This window comes from Populus alba, chromosome 6 (assembly GCF_005239225.2).
Source record: "Populus alba chromosome 6, ASM523922v2, whole genome shotgun sequence".
NCBI lineage: Eukaryota > Viridiplantae > Streptophyta > Magnoliopsida > Malpighiales > Salicaceae > Populus > Populus alba.
In genome coordinates, this window is record NC_133289.1 from 3,689,308 (window position 1) to 3,715,620 (window position 26,313).

Below are 26,313 nucleotides of genomic sequence, written 5' to 3' on the forward strand. Positions count from 1 at the left end.
TAAAATATTCTTTAAAGAACAAGCCAAAACAAAACGGAGCGGCTTTGGACCCTCCGACAGCTAGGCTGGATCGGAGTGGGAATTCGATTTAAAGGGCACAGGTAATGAAATTTAAAAAGTTATCACCTTGTAAATTACTGATTTACTGGTCGCTCGATCAACAGTGGGAAATAAAACAACATTGACATATGCTGGGATGACATGCATTAGACAAACACTTGACATATTTTTGTTCCTACTTCCAGATTTCTTAATATTTTTGCACCTACCGAAATTAAGATGGGTACTAAACCATTGGGTTGGAAGAAAGGCAAATGTTGGATGTCCATCAGAGCGGATAAAATTGGCATCTACAAGTGGCAAAGAAAGTACTGCCATATTATAGTGAAATATCTTAAGCTTAGATACGAAGCTCGTAGATTCATGTCTCTTAGGGTAGCTTGAAAATTCCAACTATTGTGGACCTTCTTGTGATGAGCAAAAGTAGAATTTGAAGAAAAAAAAGCCCAAAATATCGGCGGCTTTGACTGAAAAAGAGAGGATATTCTAAAGAATTAAGGATTGTGATGGACGAGTTACAGTACAGGGAAAAAAGTCAGGGCAATATTGATCGACTGCTACGAGCACTGATCACATATTTCAAAGGCAAAGCATAATAAATTTTAATCTGGGCTTGGACGACCACAGCTTAATCATCGAGTAGTTCTCAGATTGTGAAAGCCAAAAGCATTACTGGAGCACAAAATATCACTTAACATGGTCCGAGACAGGTCCACTGTATCCCATGCAACGAGTAAATTGCACGAGCAGATCAATATTAGTTTGTTCTTATGATAAACAATCTCATATACCAGAGTTAGCGGGATATTAATATTCTGGGTTTAACTATGTACATACAATTTTGACTGCTATGATTTACAAACTATTAATAAATTATTCTTTTTTTAACAGAAGGAGAAGCATCTCTTTACTCGTACATACAACTCATCTGAAAAAAATAAGGGGCATAAAAACAGTGTTGAGAATTTGAAGTTACCTCAAGAACTTGCTGCAAAATGATTAAAAATGGTCTCAAGTGTTGACTGGCTGATACTGTATTCTGCTATGCCCAGTTGATTTCTGGAGTAAAGAATACCTAGTGAGTTTAAACTCACCAAGAAAAGAGAAATAAGAGCATTCATTTAAGATGTAGTGGTGTACTTCACCTATTTTGTTCGATGTGTCCAAAAACATCCGCAAGCGATAGGTCCTTACTATATGGCAACTGCAATAAAAATTGAGCCGGTCAGTACCTGCAGAGGCCATTCTGGACTGCTGGAAGAGAAATGAATGCAACTCACACACATGAGAGCTTGCCCGTGAAACACACCCCTCACTCTCATGCTAAGAAAGGAATGCATCCTCATTAGCATAAATTGCTTAGGTATATTAGTAGTTGGTATATGGCGAGACCTATACTACTTAGGAATGCCCAAAATCTGTAGTTAAACACCCAAGCATTTTTAATGTTCCAAACTAAAATGCTCGCTATCTTAACTTGTTTTTTCTATCACCATTCTTTCCCTAACACTGACGTGAAACTGATTGAGTAGCAAGTGAAACAGATATATTGCAATGAATTCTTTGCAACCTAAATCAATCAAATTCTATCATCAAATTACCACCACTGTGTGAGGAGCTGCCGAGTAAACAGTTGGATGGATACTCATATCAAACTGATAAAAAGCAAATTACAAGGGCTCACAAAATAATTCTTTCTTTTCAAACTCATGATTCATTCACCAGGAACCTAACAATCCTGATTCTTATTTGGGTTTCATAAAGCCTAAAATGGGATTGAAAGAATAAAGTAGAAGGCTCCTGATAAACAAAATCAGAGCTTATGGCTTTTATTTATTATTTTTATCCACTTTAGTGTTTCAGGCTACATGGGAAAGAATAAGATTGGAAGAATGAAGGTACAGCTCCTGATTAACAGAACCTCCATGCATCCTCATATCATCCTTCTGGTTTCAAGAGCCTTGGGGCTTTTATTTATTTATTCTGGCTTGATTGATTCATGCTTGCACCTACATTCTTTAATAGTCGCACCTAATTTCTCCTTCCATCGGTATTTTAATTCTGACCACTTGGAATTTGATATATTAACATGGAAGTGGGTTTTACAAGGTTTAAGTACCTGGACTTCTACCATGAAATAACAATAGCAATGTCAGGTCCTTTTCACAATGGGAAAACATGCAACTACACTCCACCACTGATTAACTAAAGGAATGAAATTCCATATATTTCATTTTATTCCTGAAGAAATTAATATTAATGAAACAGAAATGAACTGGAATGGAAAAACAAAACCAGGACAAGAATTTCCAGTTTTATTCAATTTCCAGTCATCTAGAAGCACGTCAATAGTGAGTGAGCTGTGGATTAGTGAAATTATACCATTTCAAACATCATAGGTGAAAAACTCCATGGACAAACTCAATAAGAAGATGAAATCATTATGAAGTTTACCTGATATTTAACACTCAAACCATTGCACCCTTGAAATGCTGCCCCAGGAAAGGATGACAGGATAAATGAATCAATAGCAGAAAACTTCTCTATAGCTAACCACCACTCTGAAAATATTGGCAAAGGTATCCCACCTACAGAAACTCAAAAGCAAATCATAATACTTAGAATTGGAGAAAAGAATGGCTACTATAAGTATGAAGCACCAAGCCACTAGCCACACAGAAATCAATAAATTAACTCAAAAAAGTACACAGAGACTTCTGTAGATTTCCCAAAGTGTTTTTTTTTTTTAAAACTATATTATCAAGATTATAGATAAAGTTTACTTATGCATTGTTAACAAGAAAAATATATGGTGACAACTCATGACCGTTATACTAGAAGAATGTTTATGTGTAAGATGGAACGAAACATAATGTGCTGAACGCATAAATGGATTAGAATATATGGTGGTATGTGAAACTCCTAATTACAGAGGAAGAACAAGATGGACTGACAATCAATATGTTCATGGATTATTACCATCTCGAACCAACTGCTCCGATAACTGTTCACCAAAGACCCCATCAGAAATGGGTGTTGAAGATACAAGTGTCTTCACTCTTTCTTCATTTCCAAGCCAGCGTCCAATCAAAATAATCATTTCTTGAGACAAGCTGATCTCCATCACTGATGCATTTTCAGATGTAATGGAGTCAATTCTCCCAATGCAAACTTCAATGTCATCAAGTAAACTTCTTGGATGTGAAGGAATGTCGAAAAGTCTGCTTTGAATGGTTTGGCAAAGGTTTTCCAAATCTACAGAGTTGACTTCGGTAGGCTTAACCTGAGGGCAACAGATGGAGAATTTAAAATTAGATCCAGTCTCTAGAAGGATTGTAAATGTAAGTTCCTGAATCTTTATTCATTCAAATTAACACCCTCAAAATATAGATCATTAATCTTTGAGTCATGGCATACCTCTAGTTCAAGGTGATTTCCAAATCGTGTTTTCAAATGCTGAGAACTTCCAATGCATCTTAATCGGCCTCCAACCTTCAAAATTAGAAGAGGAGAAAAAAAGTCCTGTCAATGGTCATTACCAGGTTTTTGAAGCTTGTGAAGCACTAAGTGAATTGGTACCATTATTCCTATACGGGTGCACAGTGCTTGAGCTTCATTCATGCTGTGGGTAGTAAGAATTACTGCTGTCTTCCCTTGTCTGGTTGACAAACGAGATATGACTTCCCACATGAATCGTTTAGCAATAGGATCCATGCCTAAAATCAGTAATAATTAGTATCTGACACTCATTTGAGCTAAAGAAGAACAATAATGTTGAGTTATCGATGAATCAAAGATAATTTCCTACTGAGAACAACATTATTTCCCCAAGGCTGGTTCTAGAGGACACTTTGAAAACAATGAAAAAAGAAGATAAATTCTAGATCTAGTGCAAATACGAGTGCAAGATGAAAAATCTCAGTTTCCAACAAGAGAACTCTTTGAATTTAAAAAAATGGCTCGAATATTGCACGGAAAGGCAATTCAGAAAAGGTTTTGGGGTCAAAATATGTAAGCTACATTTTCTTAGAAAGGAGCCAGTGCAACACATACTTGGGTCTGCTGGTCTCGATATTCGATTTAAATATGTTTTGTTTTCTGTCAGAGCTCCTATAAACATTGCAAAATTGTACATGACGAAAATGCTTCCAGATAATAGAAAGTAAGATGAGCCATTGCATTAGTATAAAATTGATGAAAGCTCTGTAATATCACTATTAACACAACAACTCAAGTCTTGAAACAAAAGAAAAATCACAAAATTGATCCAGATACCAGAATCCCAAATGCACACAACATATGGTGCACATTGAATTCAACTAGAGTTTGCACTGGTTAGATATGAAAACATCTATGAAATCTAAAACTGGGATAGAGGTGGTGGTTAAGAAAGAAAATTATACTGCAAATTCAAAGCTTCATTCTCTACTTAGCAGAAGTGAAAATATATATGGATGGTGAAGTGTAAACCAAAGGTCAGCTATCTAAAGCAAGTGATGATTACAAGGATTTCTACATCATTATTTTTCAAGAATGTATTAATGGGAAAAAAACCAGCACCCCCTCCCCTGGGTGGAAATTTTCAATGCAAGGGATTGGTGCGCTTACCTGTCGATGGCTCATCAAGAATTACAATAGGTGGATCTCCAATCATTGCAATTGCAACAGACAATTTGCGTTTGTTCCCCCCACTAAGAGTGAAAGATGGTTTGTTGGCATGCTTCAGCAAGTCAAACTCCAACAACTTTTCCATTACAACCTGCCCACAGGATTAAATGACTTGCCATGTCAGTTGGTAAGATTTTTTTCATATAACTTTTTTGTATGTACAGACTTTTGCTTTATACAGTAGTAAACTAGACATGAATCCTTGCAAATCAAGTTGGAGCACTTATTCACCCTGTAAACTCTAGTTATAGCATTTGGAAATCACAAATAAACCACCAGCTTAGGTTTCCAGGACTCTTAAACTTGGAGTACTATACATACATCGTCTATTCTGTAATCTGCAACTCCTTTTATTCTTGCATAAAGCTCGAGATGCTCTTGGACAGTTAAAAATTCCAATAGAGCATCAAATTGGGGACAATACCCAATCTGCAAATGATTGGTACAACATTGGCAAGTTAGAAAAATCTCAAACATATATCATCCAACAAGAATCTAACTTCTATCAAGAAAAGGAATAGAAACAGAGAAGTTGAGGCATACATGCCGACGGGCAGCCTTGGGATTTGAACGCATGTCTTTACCAAAAATAAAAGCACTTCCATCAGTTGGAGATTCCTCTCCTGCAACAATTTGAAAAGAAAAAAATTAATGAAGCATCAATTTAATGATTCTGTAAGAAAGGAGCCTCATTGAATAAATTAAAGAAACACATTTACAACTAGTCACAGATATCTATCAAAGGCATCAGATTATATTACGCGATGAATAATGGAATATACCAGTTAACATTGACAATGTAGTCGTCTTCCCAGCTCCATTCGTTCCTAAAAAGCCAAAACATTCTCCTGCTTGAACTGAGAAAGTCAAAGAACGCACAGCAACTTTTGTACGATGTTTTTCTCCAGGATATACCTAAAACAGGGAAGAGAAATTGCTATAATACAGTAGTAGATTGTTGCAGTATCAGTATACATGAAACAACTGTTATAGAAAACAAATAGGAAATACCTTCCTAAGGTTACGCAAGTAGATGATAGCATTGTCAATGGAACCTGCAAGTACCCTATTTCTTTCTGTCTGCACATCTATGTCTTCATCAAAGTTGAGATCAACAGTTTCTGATGGTGATTTTAGAAGTGGTTCTAAATCATGAGTGTCATGCTGGAGATTCATGATGCTCCTCCAATACTGCTTAATTCCAACTGGAGTCAATTTGTGAAAAGGCAACAGTTCCCACCCAAGTGTGAGAAGAAAGTAACCGATGCTCTGTCACAAGTGAGAGAATTGAATCAGCCCTAGTTCAACAGGAATGTAGGTGTGGATAATAATTATTTTTTTCATTCCCCTTCAATGTCACAAGCTAAGCTTCTCATTATTAGAGAAAAAAGGTTTTTAATGAGCACATCTCACTACCACCAAAAACTTGTCAGGATGCAACTTTAAAGTTAAAAGCATTATAGCAGAAGAGGGGGGTATTAAAAAGTTAACCTCAAAGCCGAGATAACAAAGGGAAGCACCAGTTACATTCCAGTCAAAAACTGAATTACTAGATTTATCTTTCATCCCTTGTCTTAGAAGAGCCAGTGAAGCAAGTCCATCAGCAAAGCAAAATCCTGGCGATAATCTGAAGAAGTCCTGATAAAGCATATAAAAATGTCAGGGAAATGACTTTCAGCTATGCAGCGCTTGCAGAAGAATTCTCTAATTTTATGCAATGCACTATGTTTTTCCAGTTTGGTGTGATGAGATGGGTGGAAGTGCAAAGTTTTCAAAAATCTCTCTTTTCTGATGCAACTATTGCAGGATGGATAGGTTTAAGCTCAAGGATGTGAAGGATGAAGAGTTCCACATCCTATTCATTTACTCAAACCATCCTGTCTCCCTCAACACCCCAAAATAACATGAGATAAATAAAGGTCCTAAAAGGCTTAAAGCAGTAGAACATTGTGATAGCTTAAATGAAGTTTGGAAATGCTTGATTCTTATAGTTCAAGTTTCTGAATGGGACAAAACCCTTTCTGCCTCTTGTTTAACGCCCACTTAGATGTCTTGACATTTGATTGGTTTGAGAAATGCCATGTATGGTCGATACAAAAGCATCTGACTTTGGGGAAAGGAATCAACCTTGAGTAAATTATTTGCACTTGCTGTTGTTTGTATAAGGCCCATGATAAATGAGATAACCATGAGAATCAGCCCAGTGAAAAAGTGGACCAACAGAACCACATTCTGCATGTACAGTAAAAACATCAACATTCACTGTGGAGCGAAATTAATGGCATGGAAGTCAGGAAAACTGAATCAGGGAGTGACAGAGCACTACCTGAGCCATAGAGTGCTCAGAAAAGCAGAAGGTAAGGCAATATGTTGAAGATGCAATTGCTAGTCCATACTCTAAGAACATGAGGAACGTTGGCAAGAAGCAATCCTTTCCAATAAACTGATCCAGACCTACAGACCCAAATTAATATTGTCAGCAAGTAATATTGACCATAATATGACTGTAAAATAAAGTGAAAATTTGAGGCAGTCATGGCTGGATGGTGTTTCATCCAGAGCCAATTCAATAACAAACATAACCTAAGAAACTTTTCTCCTAGTTTGCCACAGTTATGCAGAAAAGTATTGACAAGGGTTATAAACAACAGCATTCGATTTTCAGTACTGTCTAATTCCCACAAGTATGTGGAAACTGGAATTTGAATGGAAGTATGCCTGTAGGTAAAAAAGATTCCTAATTAGATATTTTATCCCCAATGCTTAAGATATGGTCATCACTCAGCATGGGTGGAACCTAGAAAAGAATGGGTAGAAACAAGAAAATAAGTAACAAAATATGGTAATAGCATGCTCCTGTAAAATCCCTTTAAACTCATTCAAGAATTCTTTCAAAATAGAATATCAAATATATACATCCATTGCCATGTCCATATGAACACCCAGCAAGATGCCTAACATCGAATGCATCAATCAATATGCTAACCGATAGTACTTATAGAAGTGAGAAACCCTATTTTAGCAAGAGATTTTCAGACCAAAAAATAGACTCCTGAAATTAGTTGCAAAATAAAGAAAATGTAATTGCACTCTCTAGCTTGATAACTCGCGGCGTATAGTGTGGATAGAAGCTAGAGTTCTCAATCTCATTACAGACCTATGTTGTAGAGAAATTTAAGAAAACTCCCTAGTGTTTTATTAAAAGTTTGAATAATAATCATCCTTATTTCTGCTAGTCCTAAAATCCTTTATAAGAAAGGATTCCAAATGAAAACTTACCTAACTAATAGAATACATCTAACATTAGAATTTCTAAATAGTAAAATACTAATTAAATTAAAAGTCTTAAGATAAATAGAAAAACAAATTCAAATACAGTAAGGTAAATAAAGACAATCTCGCACAATAACTTCTAAGCCTTATTTGAAGGTCTCTTAATCTCTGATCATCATGAAGTTTTAACCCAATAGGAAACAAGGCCTTCAGAATCTTCTGTCAAAATTTCAGCTTTATCCAACAGTCGAATTATAAGTTATGCTCGATTTATCAAACTGTGTTTTGGATTCTTCTCAAACCCCTCAAAACCTAAAAATCTTAAACATTTATGAAATAATGCAATAAACATTTTTATGCCAAGAATACGGAAGAAATTTCCCCACGTCAGCCCCCTCTATTTTTGAAAAACTCGTCCTCGAGTTATTTGTCAAAAATTAAACTTTTTTGCTCCAAATGAACAAATATTTTGAATATAGTATTGAAGCCAACATATTCACAAAGTAGCATGTCCATGATTGGTGAGCTTTAAATTTTAATTTTTGATATGAGCATGCTAAAGAAAACTCCATGTTTAATGTTATAATTTTTCGTTCCTATTAAGTCCACTTGGAGTTCCTTCACACATTCTTTTTCTTCAAACTTAACCTCATCATCATCTATAACTTTCAATACTCTAACCTTTGTATCTAAGAAAAATACAAGATAATCTTTCATCATATTTTTAGAAGAATTGTCAAAAAATTTCATGTCCTCCATGTCCTTATTTGCAAGATCTTAATCCATGACTGAAAGATCATCATCTACCACTAGCTTCTCCAGCATAGGGTCAAAAGACTAAAATTGTTTGCCAACACCCAACATCATCTACCACTAGATAACTTTGAAATTTTGCTTTCACCAAACTCCTTCATGTTTTTCCTCCTTGCCTTTTGAGAAGGTTGAACATAAGATAAACAATAATAAACTATTAGTTTTATCTACCCAATGTAAAATATCTTCATAATCATCTTATATAAACTCCAAATAATCATCTCAAAATTTGCCAAGATGAAATTAAAGGCATACCAATACAAGTTCTAAAGTCTATAAATTCAAACCACCATTCTTTAACACCACAAGAAAATTTGTGTACAAGTCCTACATGTTTATAATAAGCAACCTTGTTGAAATAAAAGTAAGGTTCCAACTCTGCTAACCACTTAATAAATCTTTTCTTCGAAAATCTCCCATCATAGAATGGAATCTCATCAAATTCAGGAATGGGTGTGGGGTTTGGCCTACCTCGAGATAAGTCTCCGGACAAGTTTCTCTTCTCTTCATGATCCCTGTCTACATTACCCATTAGTCGAGCTAGATCTACTATGGTTTGCTCCAAACAATCAAACCTCTGTTCCCAACAATCTAGTTTCTACTCTTGAGCCTGCACAACACCCCAAAGGGCCTCCACTCCCACATCGCAAAGCAAGTTGCTACTGTCTTCGTCTATCAAAGAGGTCACCTGTTCTAATATCAATTGACGCGGCGTATAGCTTTCATAAAAGCTAGGGTTCTCATGTTCTAAAGTTACAAACCTAAGTTGTATGGGAATTTAGAGAAAACTCTATAGTGTTTCATTAAAAGCTCGGATAATAATCTTCATATGAAAATAAACTAGATATCCTTTTTTATATTAGCTCTAAAATCTTTTATAGAAAATGATTCATAATTAAAACTTACCTAACTAATATAACCCATCTAGCATTAGGATTCCAAAATAGTAAAATACTAATTAAATTAAAAGTCCTAAACTAAATAGGAAAAAAAATCCAAATACAATAAGGTAAATAAAGACAATCTCGCACAGTAACTCCGAGCCTTATTTGAAGATCTTTCTAACCTTCGATCATTGTGAAATTTTAATCCAATAAGGAAAAGAACCTTAAAAATCTTCTATTAAAATTTCAGCTCAATTCAACGGTCAGATTAAAAGTTATACTTGATTTACCAAACCACGTCTTGGACACTTCTCAAACTCCTCAAAACTTAAAAATCTTAATCAATAATGAAATAATGCTATAAACATATTATGACGCTAAGAATATGGAAGAAATTTCCCCACATCACACCATGTCCATAAGAAATCAGTCGAGCAATCAGTCTAATACTGACAAGCATCCTAGTAAAACACCAAGTTACACAATTTAACATTTCAATATTTGATATTGCCAACATACTTACAAAAAGTAACATTACATATCATACCATAACATGAACATATATTGATACATCTAATAAGACAACTTAAGCATCTGAACTACTAGCATGTTGCCAAACATTTTTAGTGGTCTATAACTGGAAATTGAAAAATAAATTAATAGCATTTTGGTTATATGCATAAAGTCAGCAACCAATGTGAATGGCATAAATGTGACCAAGCAAAATTCATAAACCTAAATTAAGTTCCTTAGAAGTATATTGACAGGAATGAGAGCTTGGAAACATACCAAAAATATAGAACAATACAAGAGCAAAAGATGAAGGAATTAAGAAGCTAATGAAGTCCCAGATGTATGTAGAAACCCAATATGAAAGTACAGAAACCTGAGAGGAAGGACATTGTTATAACGTTAGTTTTTTAAATATATTTCCAGTAAGCAAAATTTCATGAGCTGACACCTCTAAAATATGAACATACCCCACTAATCAACTGTTGGTGCTTTGCCTTAACTTCACGTTCCTGCATCAAGCTAGATAATATGAAATACTTCCCATGGAAGAAAAATGAAAAAAAAATGCAAATATTTATTTCATTGATGTTAGTAACCAGGCATAAAAGTAGACTGTCATAAAAATAGATCAGGTGAAGTAGTTTTGATATTGACCAATGCATGAATTTCAAGCAAGAATAAACTCAGCTAGAGATGCAGTTATTTTAGTTGTATATAACTGGTAAGAGTTATAATAAGTACAAGGTCATATAAGCCACAAGAAATAATAGTGGTAGTGAAAAGCCAAACATATGATGTTTGGAAGCCAAAAGAACCTTGAAATATTTTTAGTTGTTTTAATATGAAAAGCAAAACATAAAAGTGAGGTTGGGTGGCACCACATTTAGAGTTGCATATATGTTATATTGGACCAATAACATCTCTATAGGTTGTTTAATGAATTGTAACTATATTTCAAAAAACAAAATATGTTCCTTAAACCAAAATAACTCTTTTAGAGTTGAGTCATCTATTTATCACAAGAAATGTAAGACTAGCAATGGAAGAATTTGCAAATGAAGCAAAAAAGAGGTAAATATTACGGGGCAGGAGAGGACTGGAGGACCAGACCATAATCCCATCAAGATGAATAATGCAAGTTCCCTTTGGTGCAAGGATTTTATATTTTGTTGCCTATATTCATTTAACACTACCAGACCACCTACCAACTTGTAAAGAAACATCCCAAACTGATGAAAGATCAAGAATAAGCATGTTTTCAAAAAAAAAAAAAAACATTAAGGCCTCAACTTCAATTTCCCAAAGACAGCAAATTTAATCTCACCACCAAATTCAAGTTGTCAATATACATTCTAGTAACAAATCACATTATAATGCCATCTAAAATCTCAGAAATGAAACAAGGCCAAAAGCACATGGAAAAAATTATAATAAAATGCTCATTAAAAGAATTACAATAAAGTTGCATGCTAATAAGAGAAATTTTGTTGCTGACATTATCAAATAGGATGCTTATTCTAACTCTTTAGCTTATTACCATGAGTGAGTCCTAAAACAAACTGAACGACATCTGGACCCTGCTGAAATCTTATACAAGATTCCAAGTGAATGAAATTTATCCGCAACAACTTCATTGACTACAAACAATTGTTCCGAGAAGCATAATACACTAAAATATAACTATCTTCTTGCTAACAAAACTACCACGTGCTCGCCCAGTAGAGAGACACAGTAAAGCTGTGAAGAAAAGTGCTTGGACTAAACATTTCCCAATAGAGTTCAGATATAATACCTTCACAATAGCAACTGCGAATGAAGCAGGAATGAATGAGAAGGCGATATTGACAATAATTGCAGCAGAAAAGGCATCCAAATCCTACATATTCACAAGATAATGCAATAAATTCAAGCATTGTCTAAATGTAACTGTTCTGGGAGAGTGATAGAAAGAGTAAATGCCAACAAAGGCACTCCTACATCATGATGTGAAGAACTTCGTACAATATAACATCCAACAAATCTCAAGGATCCATTTCGTTATAATTAGAAATAAAACCTGTTCAAATTTCACAATGTCTCAGTATAACTCTTCCCTCAAGTTGAAATTGAATTATAAAGCCTATAGTTCTCCATCCATAACATAATTGGATGTCATGTATCACAGGATAGCAACTAGATACACAACAATAAATGTAAGAGATTGTGCCCCCAATCAAGCATGTAGAATGTCTTCCCTAATACAGCACACCAACCCCACCTCACCCCACATTCAAAACCTCCAGTATACATATGACAAATGTTCTAAATATGATAAACATATTCAGACACAGATTTTTGAGATGATTTAATAGTTTCCATCCCCCAATGGCTTTCCTTCAACATAATTTTCTTTATAGTATTCTTAATACCTGGGATAGAAATCTATAAAAACAAGTCTAATCCATATGGACCAATCTTTGCTGTCAGCCATTAGAAGGCTTGAAAACATCTAGCATGAGAAAGGAAACATACATGATGTTGTAAGTGCTGGCTTTTGGTCATTGGCAGAGGGTGGTTGCGTGTTTGAATTGTCATATTTTGGTCACCAGTAGCAAGCCTCAAAATCGCAGCATTCATTAGATTGATAAAGGTTGGAGCAGCATGCTGACAGGAACTGTTGTGTAGAATGGTATATCCCAAGCTTCCATCATCATGTTGTTTATCCATCACAATGGCCCCATACCTGCACATGATAATATATCATGAAATGAAAAGGAGCATCTGATCAATAAGCCATGCATGGAAGATATAATCAACCAGAAGTTCCAACTGCTTTTCTTGGCAAAAAGTGTTATACCCATAAATTGGCTGTGTCCCAAATTAACAGTCCAATTTAGGAGAAACATCAGTTTACTATCCATTGAAAATCTAAACACATTGTTAGACAAGTACATTTGAGAAACTACGCTCTGGACCAGCAGGGGATAGCTAATATGAATGACAAAAAGGCCTCTACTAACAGATTGGTTGCATAAAAGGTGACGATATATGACACCAGGCCAAACCCGGTGAAAAAAAAATACATTTAATAGTTATGCTATTACCTGTGGCTTTGTGAAAAGATATATAGGCTCCATATACAAGGATTTAGATGCTTACACCATTTATTTTATGAAAGAAAAGAACAGATGTTGCAAACTTTAGTGCTGCAAAAGTTTCACAATGGTTTGAAAAACTGAAACATGATGAAGCTGGCAAGAAGATTGATTACAGATACTACATGATGAAATGTTAAATGCAGTTCAGAAAACTGTACAAGAGAGTGAAAATAAATTCAGAGTTCAGGTCAACACACCTTGACTGATAGGATTCATTAAAGCTAGACATTAAAAATTCACTCATAGAAAGTAAAACTGGTCCCAAAGTTGGTCCTGCTGCCTTGATTGCATCAGCCAATTCCCTCTCTGCATCAGGGAATCTGTATGCACTCTGTCTAAAGTTTTGAATCCACCCCCCTTTAATATATCGAGCAACCTGCATTTAGCAGCTTTGAAGATCTCAAAAGGAAGTTCAACAGCCAGTCATATTTTATGACTTCAAAGGCTGTGAAAACAGCATACATAACAACAGACAGAAGAAAAAAAAAATAAGATCAACAAACCTCTTTTGCAATAGGCAAGGATAGATCAAAAGGAATTGGACCACCACCACCACCACCACTTAAGAGAGGATTAAAATGTGAAGTTGTTAGAGTAACAGACTGCTGATCAGGATGTGACTTGAGCTTGAGAAAAAGAAGACCAAAAAGCAAGAAAATGGCAGGAATTATAAGTTGGAAAACAATTGTTTTCCGATCTCTCCGAGCAGATATAGCCCTCTTTATGAATAATGCCTTAGTATGCTGCCAAAATGTTGATCTTGAAATGATACAGCAGCTACAGCACTGCATACCTAAGAAATTGATGAAACTTAAGATTGTGGCGGCCATTAAACCAGAGACTCTTCCCACCATGGCAGATATGAATCCAATAATCTTTTTATAATTTCCCAAAATTTTCGCATCAAAAATTGTTTCAGAAGGGCGATTGTCATAGGCTGCAGGAACTGTAGAGTTAGATGAAAGAATGTTGTTTCTGTCCACAAAATCATCAGTTTCATCATACCCACATCCTGCAACTCTCAGGAATACCTCTTCCAGAGTTGTGACTGAAATACCATAACTTTCAATGCCAGGATAACTTTTGTCCTCACTACTACTCGTTTCTGATTTAGAAATTGATCTTCTCATGCAACTTTCAATTTCCCTAAACATGCTTTCAAAAGAAACCGATGATGCCAAAGGCAGCTTAAAAGAAATCTCAGTTCCAACCTGGGGAGAGAGCAAACCACAGATGAAAATTAAAAGAGGATCATCAGGGATAACATATTAATAGCATCATGAATACAGAGGAATCTTTTGGGAAACAAGTAAACTTAGAACATGCATGCATAGTAAAAAAGAAAGAGTGCTAGAAAATAATAAATCAAATTCAGAAGCTTAATTCCAAACACATTAAGATAAACAACTCAGAAGCAATCAGGGGTTTTTTGAAAAAATCTTCATAAACTCTATTCTTATATGTGCATCTTAATAGGTTCTGAGATGGGACTGCTTAAGAAATGTCCAATGCATGTCGAAGTTGATACCTCGCTCACACACGTTGCAGATGGAACATGGCGGGAAACAATATCAGAAGCCACAGAAGCAGTAGGTGACGACTGAAAGAAAAGAGAAAAAATATCAAATAGTTTGGTGATGAAGACCATTATACATGAGCATTAAGAAGTTTCATTGAAAAATATCAGATTGAAGAGCTGACCTTCTCTAATGTAAGGGTATAACCAACCCCATACTGATGCTTCAAAAATAGGGAGCTGTTAAAAACAAAGATGATATGTAAACATCATGAACTAACAATTATTGTAAATAATACAAACCATCATTTTTTTTTAACAATTTACAGAATCTCAGATCAAAACGAAGGTGCATAGCATTAAAAAAAGAAGGAAAAGGAACAAACATTGATATGGTGTGGTATGCTCCGAATATAACATAATAAAGGTAACAATTACATCAAGCCAATTTTTTAAAGACACAAATGGCCAATTATTCTACAAATGTTAACCAACCAAGATTTATCAAGGCATGATCTTGAAAGAAGCACTCGCATAAAAATCAGAGGAAAGTTTGCTAAAAAATGATTTCTCAGAGGTCACAGTAGGAATACTTTGATCCAGCTTTTAACAAAAGCACCAGTCAAAGTTTCATAAGGGATATCGGACAATCACCAAGAAGAGGGCAATTACTTCTCAAAAAGCTACATCTGGTATCAGAATCAGATTAAATGGTGAAATCCATGGCTCTATTAAACTTAAGTTATCAAGTCGTCAAGCTGGAAAGAGAATTTATGGAATCGCAGCACAAACCAGAATTTCCCATATAGAAAATTAATTATTGCAGTTATTTTCTAGCCTCTACAGAGTCTAGACAAGAGAGAAAAATTAGAAATAGTAATGATGACTGGAAATTATGCTATGTTCTGTAATCATTTTGCAATCATCTTAGACAGGTTTTCACGTGTTAGGAGGACATTCTTTATACGAGTTGTATAGATTCTAAGAACGCAAAAGATTATGAAGTGTATGGTCCACAGAATAACAGATCTGCCAGTATTTTAAGAAATGATCAAATTAATCCATACCAACAAAAAAGGGCCGTGCCTTCTACTATCTCTAACCCCTAAAAGGGGCAAAGTTTCCAATATTTTATCACCAAAACCATCTAAACTTCTTTTCATTCACCACTTTAATCAATCATTCTCCATAACTGTAGGATTCTTGTATTGCTACATCCCAAAAAATGAAGACTACAATAAAATATTCCTCAAAAGTTCAGCGCAATCGCTTTCTTTGTTTTCAGTGAGTTACCAGAAAGCCCCTAATCCATATATCAGTTGATCAAGTATTTATTATATTTTTTATATATGAAGCCTGCTCATAAATTGCAGGGTCTTGATAAAAAATTTCTTTAAAACTTTTTCCTCCACAAGGAAGAGAGGATGATATGTGATAATGAGGTAGCACTCATGATGAGGTAGCACCAAAAAAAAAAGGGAACCTTGGTGAAGAATTTGCACTGGAAAAAAAGAACATTTTTTTTCTAAAATGAAACTGCAAGGGAGCTGCCAATCAAAATGTCATGTCCAATGAGAAATTGCCAAAGTATACAAACAAAGATTTCAAAACAGAAAGCTGCTTAAGAAATGTTCATGACATTGCATCGATAACATCATGCGAGCTGCACTCAATGAAAAGAAGGCATGCTACCTTCAACATGCTTGAACTCCAATATAAACCAATCATTTATTTCTAGAAGATGTTTTTAGTTCTATTTTCTGGGGAAGGTATATAAATCAAGCATCAGAAATGTGACATCTGTCCTACTCTTAAACTGGTATTTGCCCACTAACAAAATAGTTTCTGAAAATAATGAGGTCTCATTGACCCAAGAAAATATCAGATAATGGTCTAAAAGAAGTTACCTTCCACAGCATTTCAAGGATCCATTAGCCATGATAGCTATCCGATCTCCTAGTTCATCAGCTTCATCCATCGAGTGTGTTGTCAGTAAGATTATCCTGCCCTTCTTTATTCTTTTTATTAACTGCCATGTCAAGCGCATTGAGTATGGATCCATCCCACTCGTAGGTTCGTCAAGAATTACGACCTGTGACAGACTAATGAGAAATGGTTCCTTACAATTTCAACAAGAAACAAGAACATGCTTTCATATTTAAATCACCTTGCTATTTCCTATCAGTGCAATTCCCAGAGATAATTTCCTCTTCATGCCACCAGAAAGAGCCCTCACAGCAGTATTGACCTTATCAGCCAAACCCACCTAAACACCACAAAACAAATTTTTTTCATTTTTTTCAACTAAGACAAGGTTCATTCTCCAAGCTCCTACTGCATACCAAAACTTGTACTCGAGCTAAGAAAATGTAGAATATCAAATGTGTAAAGGAAGCCAAACAAAGGAGTGCATGTATCAGTTCAAGATTGACTGAATGTTATATGTATCCAGGCTTAAAAAGATGGGATGCTATATGTAAGCTAACTTACAAAATAAACATTATTGATTGACATAATTCAAAATATTGAGTGAAATATGAAGAGAAACTCACTTCAGTGACCATATCAGTTACGACCCTCTCCAAAATATCTTCCTTCACACCCTTCAATGCAGCAAAAATTTCTAAATGTTCTCTCACCTGGATAAAGTAATTAACCAATTCAAATTTAATCAATCTCCAGAATTCAGCATGTACCATCTCAAGCAAAAAAAAAATGAGATCCATTTAATATATCAGTCAAACAAATCCTGGAATAAAAATTGGAAATTGAAAGCTAGCGACTAAAGTAAATCAGTTATTTATCAACTTGTCCGAGAATGAGTTTTTACAGAGACATCAGTAATAGAGATAGTGCCATAACCACTAACAGGTTCATCTAGTTGTGGTCATAGATCAAATAGTTGATTCAAGTATAAGATTAAGCACCATGACTTTCAGAGGTAGCATCATTCATTGAGAATGAAAATTCCACAATAAGAACTCAAGGAATTTTTCCCTCCCTCACTGTCCATGAATCTGAGTTGTGAACTTCCATAAAGTATTTAAAGGAATCTCAACTGGAACTTCCATGCAACTAAAGAACCCACATTATTTCTCAGACTTGTGTTCCTATTAGGTGAATAGGGGACAAGGACCGAGCCAAACTTAAGCATGAGTTTTTCCTTCAAGATTATGCAAAGAGCTGGTGAGAATTCTGGCATCCTTCCATCCTAATTAAGCATTAAATTGTACCAAGAATTTATTGGTACTCACTGTCAATATATTCTTCTTTCCTTAGTTTCTTTCATAGCTGTTTATTATATTCTTCTTTCATTATTTAGTTTCTTTCATAGCTCTATATCCCTTGATTATCTCTCTAAGATTTTCATTATTGTCTAGGCCTAGGATTAAGGGATCTAATTATGTTTATTAGACCCTAGAATTAAGGGATTTGATCATTCTTGATGTATATATATATTGTAACTCTCTTAGTGAAATATACAGAAAACATTTCAGAATTTCTCTTGTATTATCTTGTCATGGTATCAGAGCCAAAACTCTGAAATCAATTCATCTTGTGTCTGGTTCCTAGTCTGGTTCTTCTAGTCTGTTTTTCTTGGACTTGATCTCTTGGTTCTTGTTTCTAGTTAAATCATCATCTTGTGTCTGGTTCCTTGTCTGGTTCTTCTATTCTGTTTTTCTTGGACTTGATTTCTTGGTTCTTGTTTCTAGTTAAATCATGTCTCTCGAACGATCTGAACATTTTCTTGTTCGATTTACTGGAAAGAACTATTCTGCCTGGGCTTTCCAATTTCAGATTTTTGTCAAGGGAAAGGAATTATGGGGTCATATTGCTGGGACAGATCCAGCACCTGACTGTGAGAAGGAAAAGAAGAATATATTGACACTCATACTGTTATGGTTCTAACAGCAATGAATTGTACTTGATCCACAGCTACAATTACAATCCTAACAGAAAAGATTCAGTTCACTTACAACCAAAGTGCCATGAAGGTGTCTTAATAATCATGGACAAAAACAGCCAACAGACAAAGATTAAATGAGAAATCAATTGGCAGATATAGATTGGAAGATATAGATAGTAAAGGATGGATCAGCTGTTATCAAATCTACAGCATTTATTAGTTAAAATAGTATATACTTCATATTACAATTAGCAGACGACTTGATGCATATGAGTGGATTATACCCTTTGAGATCAAGTCATATATAAAAATTGTAGCGATATCACCGCAATCATATCTCTTAAGAAACTGATATTTGCTATTACATTTCTCAAGTTCCAGAATAAGCATGCGACAGGCACAATAGCTATTCCAACTATTCCATTTCATCATGAGCACAAACTAAATATGAAAGCAGTTAAAGAACAAAAAAAAAAACTTCTTATACTACACTTGAAAGGGCAAGTGTTGTAACTGACAAGTTTAAAGACAAAATATGATCAGGATAGTCCAATTTTCTTAATGTGTCCATGCAAATAACTAGTCCAAAACTACGGTTGCATGTAATATCCCACTTATTGTCAGCATTAAAGAGTACTAAAGGTATATTGTACAGCACAAATTGAAAAAACAAAACATGCTTCTTACTTACAGTCAATTCTGGAAAAAGGATATCATTTTGAGGGCACACACCCAGTCCATTCCGTATCTCATCCTATGAAAGATTACCAATTGAATAATATTATAACCAGAGCAGATGATGAATTAGGTTACTTAGCAGCCCATTCAAACAGAGGAGCTGCAAAGGCAAAAAGGAAAAGATAGTTTGAGAAAAAGAAAACATAATTTACCATGTCCGCTGTGATATTCTTTCCAAATACTAAAGCATCCCCAGAAGTAGGAGGAAGAAGACCAACAAGCATTGAAATTGTTGTGCTTTTTCCAGCTCCATTATGTCCTTGAAAATGATAATTTTATATCAGAGCAGCAAAACTGTTATCCTCCAAAATGATAAATAAGGTTTCCCTCTTTTTCATAAAAAGCTACAGTACCCAGAGTAATGCATCTGCATGACATGGAGAAAAACCCAAGCACATACATGTATTTTAGGACTGAAAAGAAATTCAGGTCCCAAATAAATTTCTTTCAACACATTGTCAGCTTAGTTAATTTCACAGAAAGGGTGTTAGATTCCGAGGGATCTACCTAAAAGGAGTCTCAAAGCGTTATGACTTGCACGAAATGACCAAGTCTCTTGACAATCTAGTCAAGCAAGAGTTTGGGGGTGTCTGTGGATATCATTGAGGATAAAAATTGTCTATTACTGGTAGATGTTAAGTCGATTATATAATGAGATTCCTCGTGCAGGTACCTTGAAAGATAACCAGAAGAACAATGTCTGTTTGAACAAGGTACTCTACACTCATTACTATTTATCCCATTAAGTGGGAAAAGGACGTATCTTTTCTCTATAAATAAGAGAGCTATCCTATATATGGTGGACAGAATGGAGCTGGTTAACTTAAGTGATACAAGACCAGCAACTCTTTGCCCTTCCAAATTAACAATTGACTATCAGGGCAGTTAAATCTGATCCAATGATTCTTCAGGTTTTAACCTTGAGAGATCAGATTCATATAGCATCTTTTATGCAATGACTATTTGTTTTATTAAGGGGAAAAAAGAAAAAACACAGAACGATCTAATTATAAAGCCATTTTAGAAGTACAGGATTCACAGAGCTCAAATCAGAAATGCAAGTGTCACCGACTCAAACAGAATACATATTATCAGAAAAACAACTGTGATTGGTAGAAAATCATCATTTTAATTTTCATGTATCAAACTAGGAGTTAGAATAAATACAAAAGACCAAGCATGAAACAGAAATGAAGGAGAACCAAGTGAATTACTCAACCAACCTAGAAGAGCAAGAATCTGATTTTCATATAAGGTAAGCTGCAAAGAATTGACAGCACAGCAGTTTCCCCTTTTAGAAGCATACACCTTACGCAGATTCCTAATCTGGATGCATCTAAAAATTGAACAAAGAAAATGTAAAGAGAATATTCATTATCCAGTGCAAACAGAGATAGCTTCATATTTAGTGAGTACCTTTTATCAAGTTCTTGTTGCTTCATATCTAAGCTTATCGCTTCAACAGCAGGTTCATGGGTATTATTTGCTAAAAAGCTTGCCCTTTCATTGGAAAGCTCATCGTTAAAGTTGGATTCTAAACTGGAACCATGATGTTTGACAAAATTATTCTTCCTCCAGAAGCACTTCTGGAATAAGAAGTTCCATGGGTAACGCATCCCATTTTCCCTGGGAAGGACCTGATAAGATGACTGATATCAGTAAGGTTCAGAATACATGCAATAGCGTAAAAAGCATACTAAATACAGCTGCAAACAAACAAGAATTCAGGGTGCTCCTCTATGGATCATAGATGATACAATCTAACTGTTTCCCATTTCTGATAGGTGAAATAACCATAATCAATTACAGCAATACCTACCAGATGAGAAAACCACTTAATGCATGTATTAATGCATTAAAATTATATGACACGGAGCATAACTTTTCAGTTGCTATGATTTTCTTCCACGCTACAGGCATAGAAGAACTTCAATTATGGCAATGCGTAGCTGTTCAATAAAGCCACTTGATGTATGTCACTAATTAGTTAAAGAAACTATCAAAATTACATGACTAGGGACATAACTTTTAAATGGTTATGATTTTATTCAATATATATAAAGCTGAGAAAAAAATACATGTCTATGTATATAAAATGTTAATAATTACAGTATCGGTACTAGAAAACTTGATACTCAACCAAGATAATTCATATCAATCACAAAATTATACAAATCTTGACAGAAAGACAAGAGGCCCACTTAAAAACAGTTCTTAAACAGTCAACAACACTGGCACAACAAACAAACTTTACAATCTAAGAGAAACCAATGTTCACAGGATCAACATAAACCAGAAACAGATCATTCCATGTAACCAAGCACGAAACCCCTGCTGACAAGGGATATTACCCCTACCAATGACAGAATAAATGTCCCAAAACTATCTTTTGCCAGTACAACATACAGTAAACGAAGAAACTATACCCATAAGAGTAGAGTATAACACTTCTTCTAACATGCCATGAAAGAAAATGAGTTTAAGAGCTGTACCTTATCAAGGTAGAGGCCAATAGCACAGTATATCAATGTGTCAAACAACATCATCAGAAGACAGACCAGAAAATTCACCCCAGATGACTCCTGCACCAATATTGTCTAAAAAGTTTAGAAGCACATAAAAAGGCTTCTAAAATAATCAAAAGCAAAGGAAGAACTCCAAATACAGAATATACCCGCCATATGTTGCTCCAACGAAGTCCAACATGAGCACGCTCATAATCGGCAAAGTTAACTGATCCTAGAGCAAAGGCTGTAGGTGATAGCAAAGAGGCAAGGACCTTCAATATCCTATAGGTACAAAACATTAGATAAACCTGCATTATAAAATATGAGAACTTGCAATAAATGCAACTAGGAAGAAAATGTTCTTCGTTAAACTCTGCCAGCATAAAATTGTTCATAGCATGAGTACTTACATAGGGACAGCCGGGTCATTGACAGTGTAATAAGGAAAGAAGGCCCCAAAAAACGAAAGGGTGCCAACTGCCACTGCTGTTTTTGCTCGTGTGAAGAATGTAGATATCAAAAAGGACAGCATGATTGCACTGAGTCCAAATGAAAAAAAATACACAAACACCACTGACTTGTCGCTGTACTTGAAAAGGTTATTCAAGGTGCAAGCTGTAATAATCCCAGATGAAATTGCAAACTGCCAAAGTACCAAACTACCAAAAATGAGAGACATGTTATTCAATACTAAACAGCTTTGCCAAGGGTGAAGCATTTCTAATTTCTAGTAGAACTCGAGCCTAAGAACATGTTAACATAACTTAAGCCGTTGACCACCTTCACTGGAATCTTTCATGGCATTTAATCATGGACTGCCAACCAAAAGAAGCGCAAAACATTGCAAATTAAACTTGTACATGCATGCACACATACATGCAATTTGCAGACATACAATATCTTTTTTTTCTCACATTTGATAGAATGGCATCAATTGCATCAAGTTATAATCCAAATCTTTCAAAACAAGCAAGGACATGCAATAGTGGTGATTCAATCCAGAGACATAAGGGAAACCTGTTCACCTGCAAAGCATATGTAATAAACCAAGAAAGATGGAATATCCCGTCTTTCAAGCCCATCATGTAGAGACCTTCTCTTATCTTTTGTTCCTGAAACATTAAAAATCAAGGATGCACTTAGAACAAACAGTAACACTGACTACACATTTCTCTTTGAAAATGTCAAAATAAGGAAAGATTCAACAAAAGCAAGAAAATCATACAGATATAGAGTAAACTTAATGCTAACTATCATAGTCATTACCAAACCTTCTCGAACACAGAATAACTGATAAGGCCAGAGATTGGGTAGAGAAATCCCAAAAGATACCTGCCCATGCAAGTCCAAGAAAACAAAAAAACAATCCTAATTAACAAAGATAATAGAAAAACTTTGAAACCTTAGGGGTAAAAAAACATACAATACTCCCATGACACTCTTGATAATTGACTGAAATTGATCATCGGTGTATTCACGTGTTGGAAAGGGAGCGATTCTAATTTTTGAAGGGCTAAATTTTGTCCATGGCAACTTGAGCAAGGAAGATTTGTTGAATGAATTGGACGATGGAAGTTCTAATTGTTCAGTAGAAGACTCGGTTTCAGTTTGCTGAGAGGCAAATATTATGAATGAATCCACTACCTGCTGAAGCTGCAGAAAGCATGGAAGCTCAACCTTGTTATTTTACTCTTTGAAAAGTGTACGGCATTCCCCGCACAATTTGTAAAGATAAATCTAAAGCATAAAAGGATAAATTAGAGAATCTGTACCAGATTAATCAAAGAGCTCCAATGTCAGGTGCTTGTATATTTAGCCAATTAAGTCGGACATTTTTAGTTTTGAGCATAAAAGATTGTCTCCACAATTACGAGGTTCAAAAATTCAAAATCAAGACTATAACATACAATCTAACTAAACAATAACAATAGCATCAAATGTCTAATCCATATATTTACAAAGAACTTCAAACATGTAAAGCTAATTTCAGTAAGGTATGAAATTTCAATTATTCTTTACAAACAATTTTGTCCAATCTTCTTCAAGTTCCAAAAAAAAAAAAAGCAGTGCATGATAACCATGAATGGAAGGAGCTATAGCTGAAATTTGAAAGCAAAATCCGTAAATGTTTCAAACTACAACAGCCACACTAGGTTCATAGACATGCAAAAATAATTTAATAAGAAGTAACTTATAACAAACCTAGACGACATTCAAAGCAAAAACAAATTACCAGCACATGTAATAAGCAAATAAATATTTGTGGACTGCGGGGAGAAAAAGTAATTTGAGAAGAAATAAGTAAACATACAGTGAAAAAGGCGCTGTAGCTGTATTGGAATGTCGGTATTATATTAACACCCAGTTCCAAGTCATTGAGATAAGGTCCATTCACATCCATTATGGTTTTAGCATCAGGAAACCCAGAGAAAGCCCATGTGTGATTAAGTCGTATACTGTAATCAAATAGCTGAGGACCTTGATTATGAAATACTACTGCTCCTTTGATTTTTGGATTTGAGCAATTCCTAAAGAAAAGGGGAAAAAGACCATTGTGCATGTCAATGCCGCATCCTAAAACCATAATAAAAATGAATTGAATCCATGAGGAATGAACTTTTACCAGAATGCCAAGAGTACAACTTACTTGACTTGACTGCAGGTGCCATAAAGATCAGAGGTTAAATATGTTTCCAATTCGAGTTCATCTTTGTAGATCAGAGAAACTTGCTGAAATTACAAAATCAAATCCATGAATCTCTCAGTCACAAAAGCCCTAATCATAAACAGAGGCGGCGGCGGCAACGATAACAATAATAATAATAGCAACAACAACAACAGAGGCTATCTAGGCCTTCTCCATAGACCACACTACATGAAATCTTTGATGGATGTCATACAGAAAAGTATAGAAGTATAACACACACATGCACAAGTAAGCCCACATTTTGAGAGTAAATCCTTGTTTGGAGGGTACAAAAATGTTTTTAACCTGCAAAATCAGAAAAAGATGTTCAATGGGTACCTGCAGTAGAGGGAACTTGATTGACATTAAGTTAATCATCATCCTTGTTTCTTCTGTATCCGGTGCAAAAGCCAAAAACTCTCCCCTCGCCAGCAATGCTTCCAAAACTTCTTGAAAATTCGGGGACACACCCTTTCCTACTTCTACAAGCATTTTTTCCTTTATACACCTGAAACAATTCAACACCCCGACAACAACATTTACTTCCCACAACATCATAAAGTGCTAATTCCACAACATAAACATGAAATTAAAATTTTGCAATACTTATTCTCTGTATTTGGCTTAAACTAACAAAGTAGAAACAATTTTCAAAACTCTTCATCGTGTTTTGTTACTGAATTATAACCAGCGAAGTAGCATTGAAATTTAAATCGCAGTGAAAGTAGAAGATAACTTACGCCTGCGCAGGGTGAATTTGCAAATCAACTCTTGTCCGCACCGCTATTAGCAGTAACATTACAATTGTAGGAAGCAAGATCTGCAAAATCAAAAGCAAATTTTAACAAAGAAAGAAAGAAAACAAACAAACAAACAATTCATCCTATTAACGGACAGTTAAAAATGAGAAGAAAATAAAAAACTCGCATCAATTTGAACAAAAGAAACCAGATGCTTGATTCAAGCACAACGAAATTAAAAAATAAAAGCAAAAATCAAGAAACAGCACATAAGTGATGATTAATAATTAGAATCATGTGGAATAACAAAGAAAATCACAGGAATCGTATAATATAATCAAAAGTAAGAGAAAAATCAAATAAAACTTCAGTCAAATTCGAAGAAAATCGAGTAAATTCAAGATAAAATTGAAAAATATTAAACCTGAACTAAATTAAAAATAAAAATTACCTCAGCTGAAGTAATAAAAGGATGGCGAATTTTGAGAAGCCAATTCTTACGAAGCATCGCCTTCAACTGCCTCGTTGAATTCCCCATGCTTAAGTTTTCTTCTTTCAATTTCCTCTCTTTCTCTCTCTACAAAACCCTAAGGACTGGAAGCAGCTATTGGAGAGAGAGACGAGGTGACGAGAGGCAGAGGAAAGTGTCAGGGAAGATGTAGCTGGTAAAAAGTCCGTGAGGTTTAAATTTTTTTTATTTTTTTTTTTGTTTTAATTTTTTTATATTATTTTTTTAATATTTTTAAATTATTTTAATGTATGGATATTTTTTTTTAGGGAAGATTAGCTGGTAATAACTTATTACTTCGTACACCAGAGTACTGGTGTTTTGATTGGATTGGGTGGTTGGGCACAGTGTAAGGGGCCATGG

The 26,313-nt window shown here is 35.0% G+C and overlaps 1 protein-coding gene across 4 annotated transcripts; it reads right to left on the bottom strand.

The window, feature by feature from the left end:
* Positions 1-776: 776 nt before the first annotated feature.
* Positions 777-26,142, bottom strand: LOC118053166 (ABC transporter A family member 1). 4 transcript variants are annotated; one of them, XM_035064333.2, is made up of 40 exons: positions 25,894-26,142; positions 25,443-25,522; positions 25,042-25,210; positions 24,664-24,746; positions 24,328-24,544; positions 23,440-23,669; positions 23,288-23,348; positions 23,042-23,128; positions 22,427-22,659; positions 22,184-22,298; positions 22,002-22,091; positions 20,926-21,158; positions 20,733-20,845; positions 19,662-19,768; positions 19,463-19,525; positions 17,417-17,503; positions 17,032-17,130; positions 16,772-16,956; positions 15,050-15,104; positions 14,877-14,948; positions 13,852-14,559; positions 13,546-13,724; positions 12,723-12,933; positions 12,004-12,087; positions 10,679-10,720; positions 10,488-10,584; positions 7,055-7,182; positions 6,856-6,960; positions 6,220-6,366; positions 5,740-5,997; positions 5,511-5,643; positions 5,272-5,351; positions 5,050-5,157; positions 4,669-4,819; positions 3,640-3,776; positions 3,478-3,552; positions 3,040-3,343; positions 2,515-2,648; positions 1,206-1,264; positions 777-1,119 (listed from the first exon to the last, which is right to left on the bottom strand). In XM_035064333.2, the coding sequence occupies exons 1-40, from the start codon at positions 25,978-25,980 to the stop codon at positions 1,038-1,040; spliced, it is 5,688 nt and encodes a 1,895-aa protein (XP_034920224.1). In that variant the 5' UTR covers positions 25,981-26,142; the 3' UTR covers positions 777-1,037. The 4 variants fall into 4 exon arrangements, with proteins under 4 accessions (XP_034920224.1, XP_034920225.1, XP_034920226.1 ...); XM_035064334.2 differs by having other exon boundaries at positions 20,926-21,146; positions 25,894-26,141; XM_035064335.2 differs by lacking the exons at positions 24,328-24,544; positions 24,664-24,746; positions 25,042-25,210; positions 25,443-25,522; positions 25,894-26,142 and having other exon boundaries at positions 23,283-23,348; positions 23,440-23,512.
* Between the last annotated feature and the right edge of the window lie 171 nt (positions 26,143-26,313).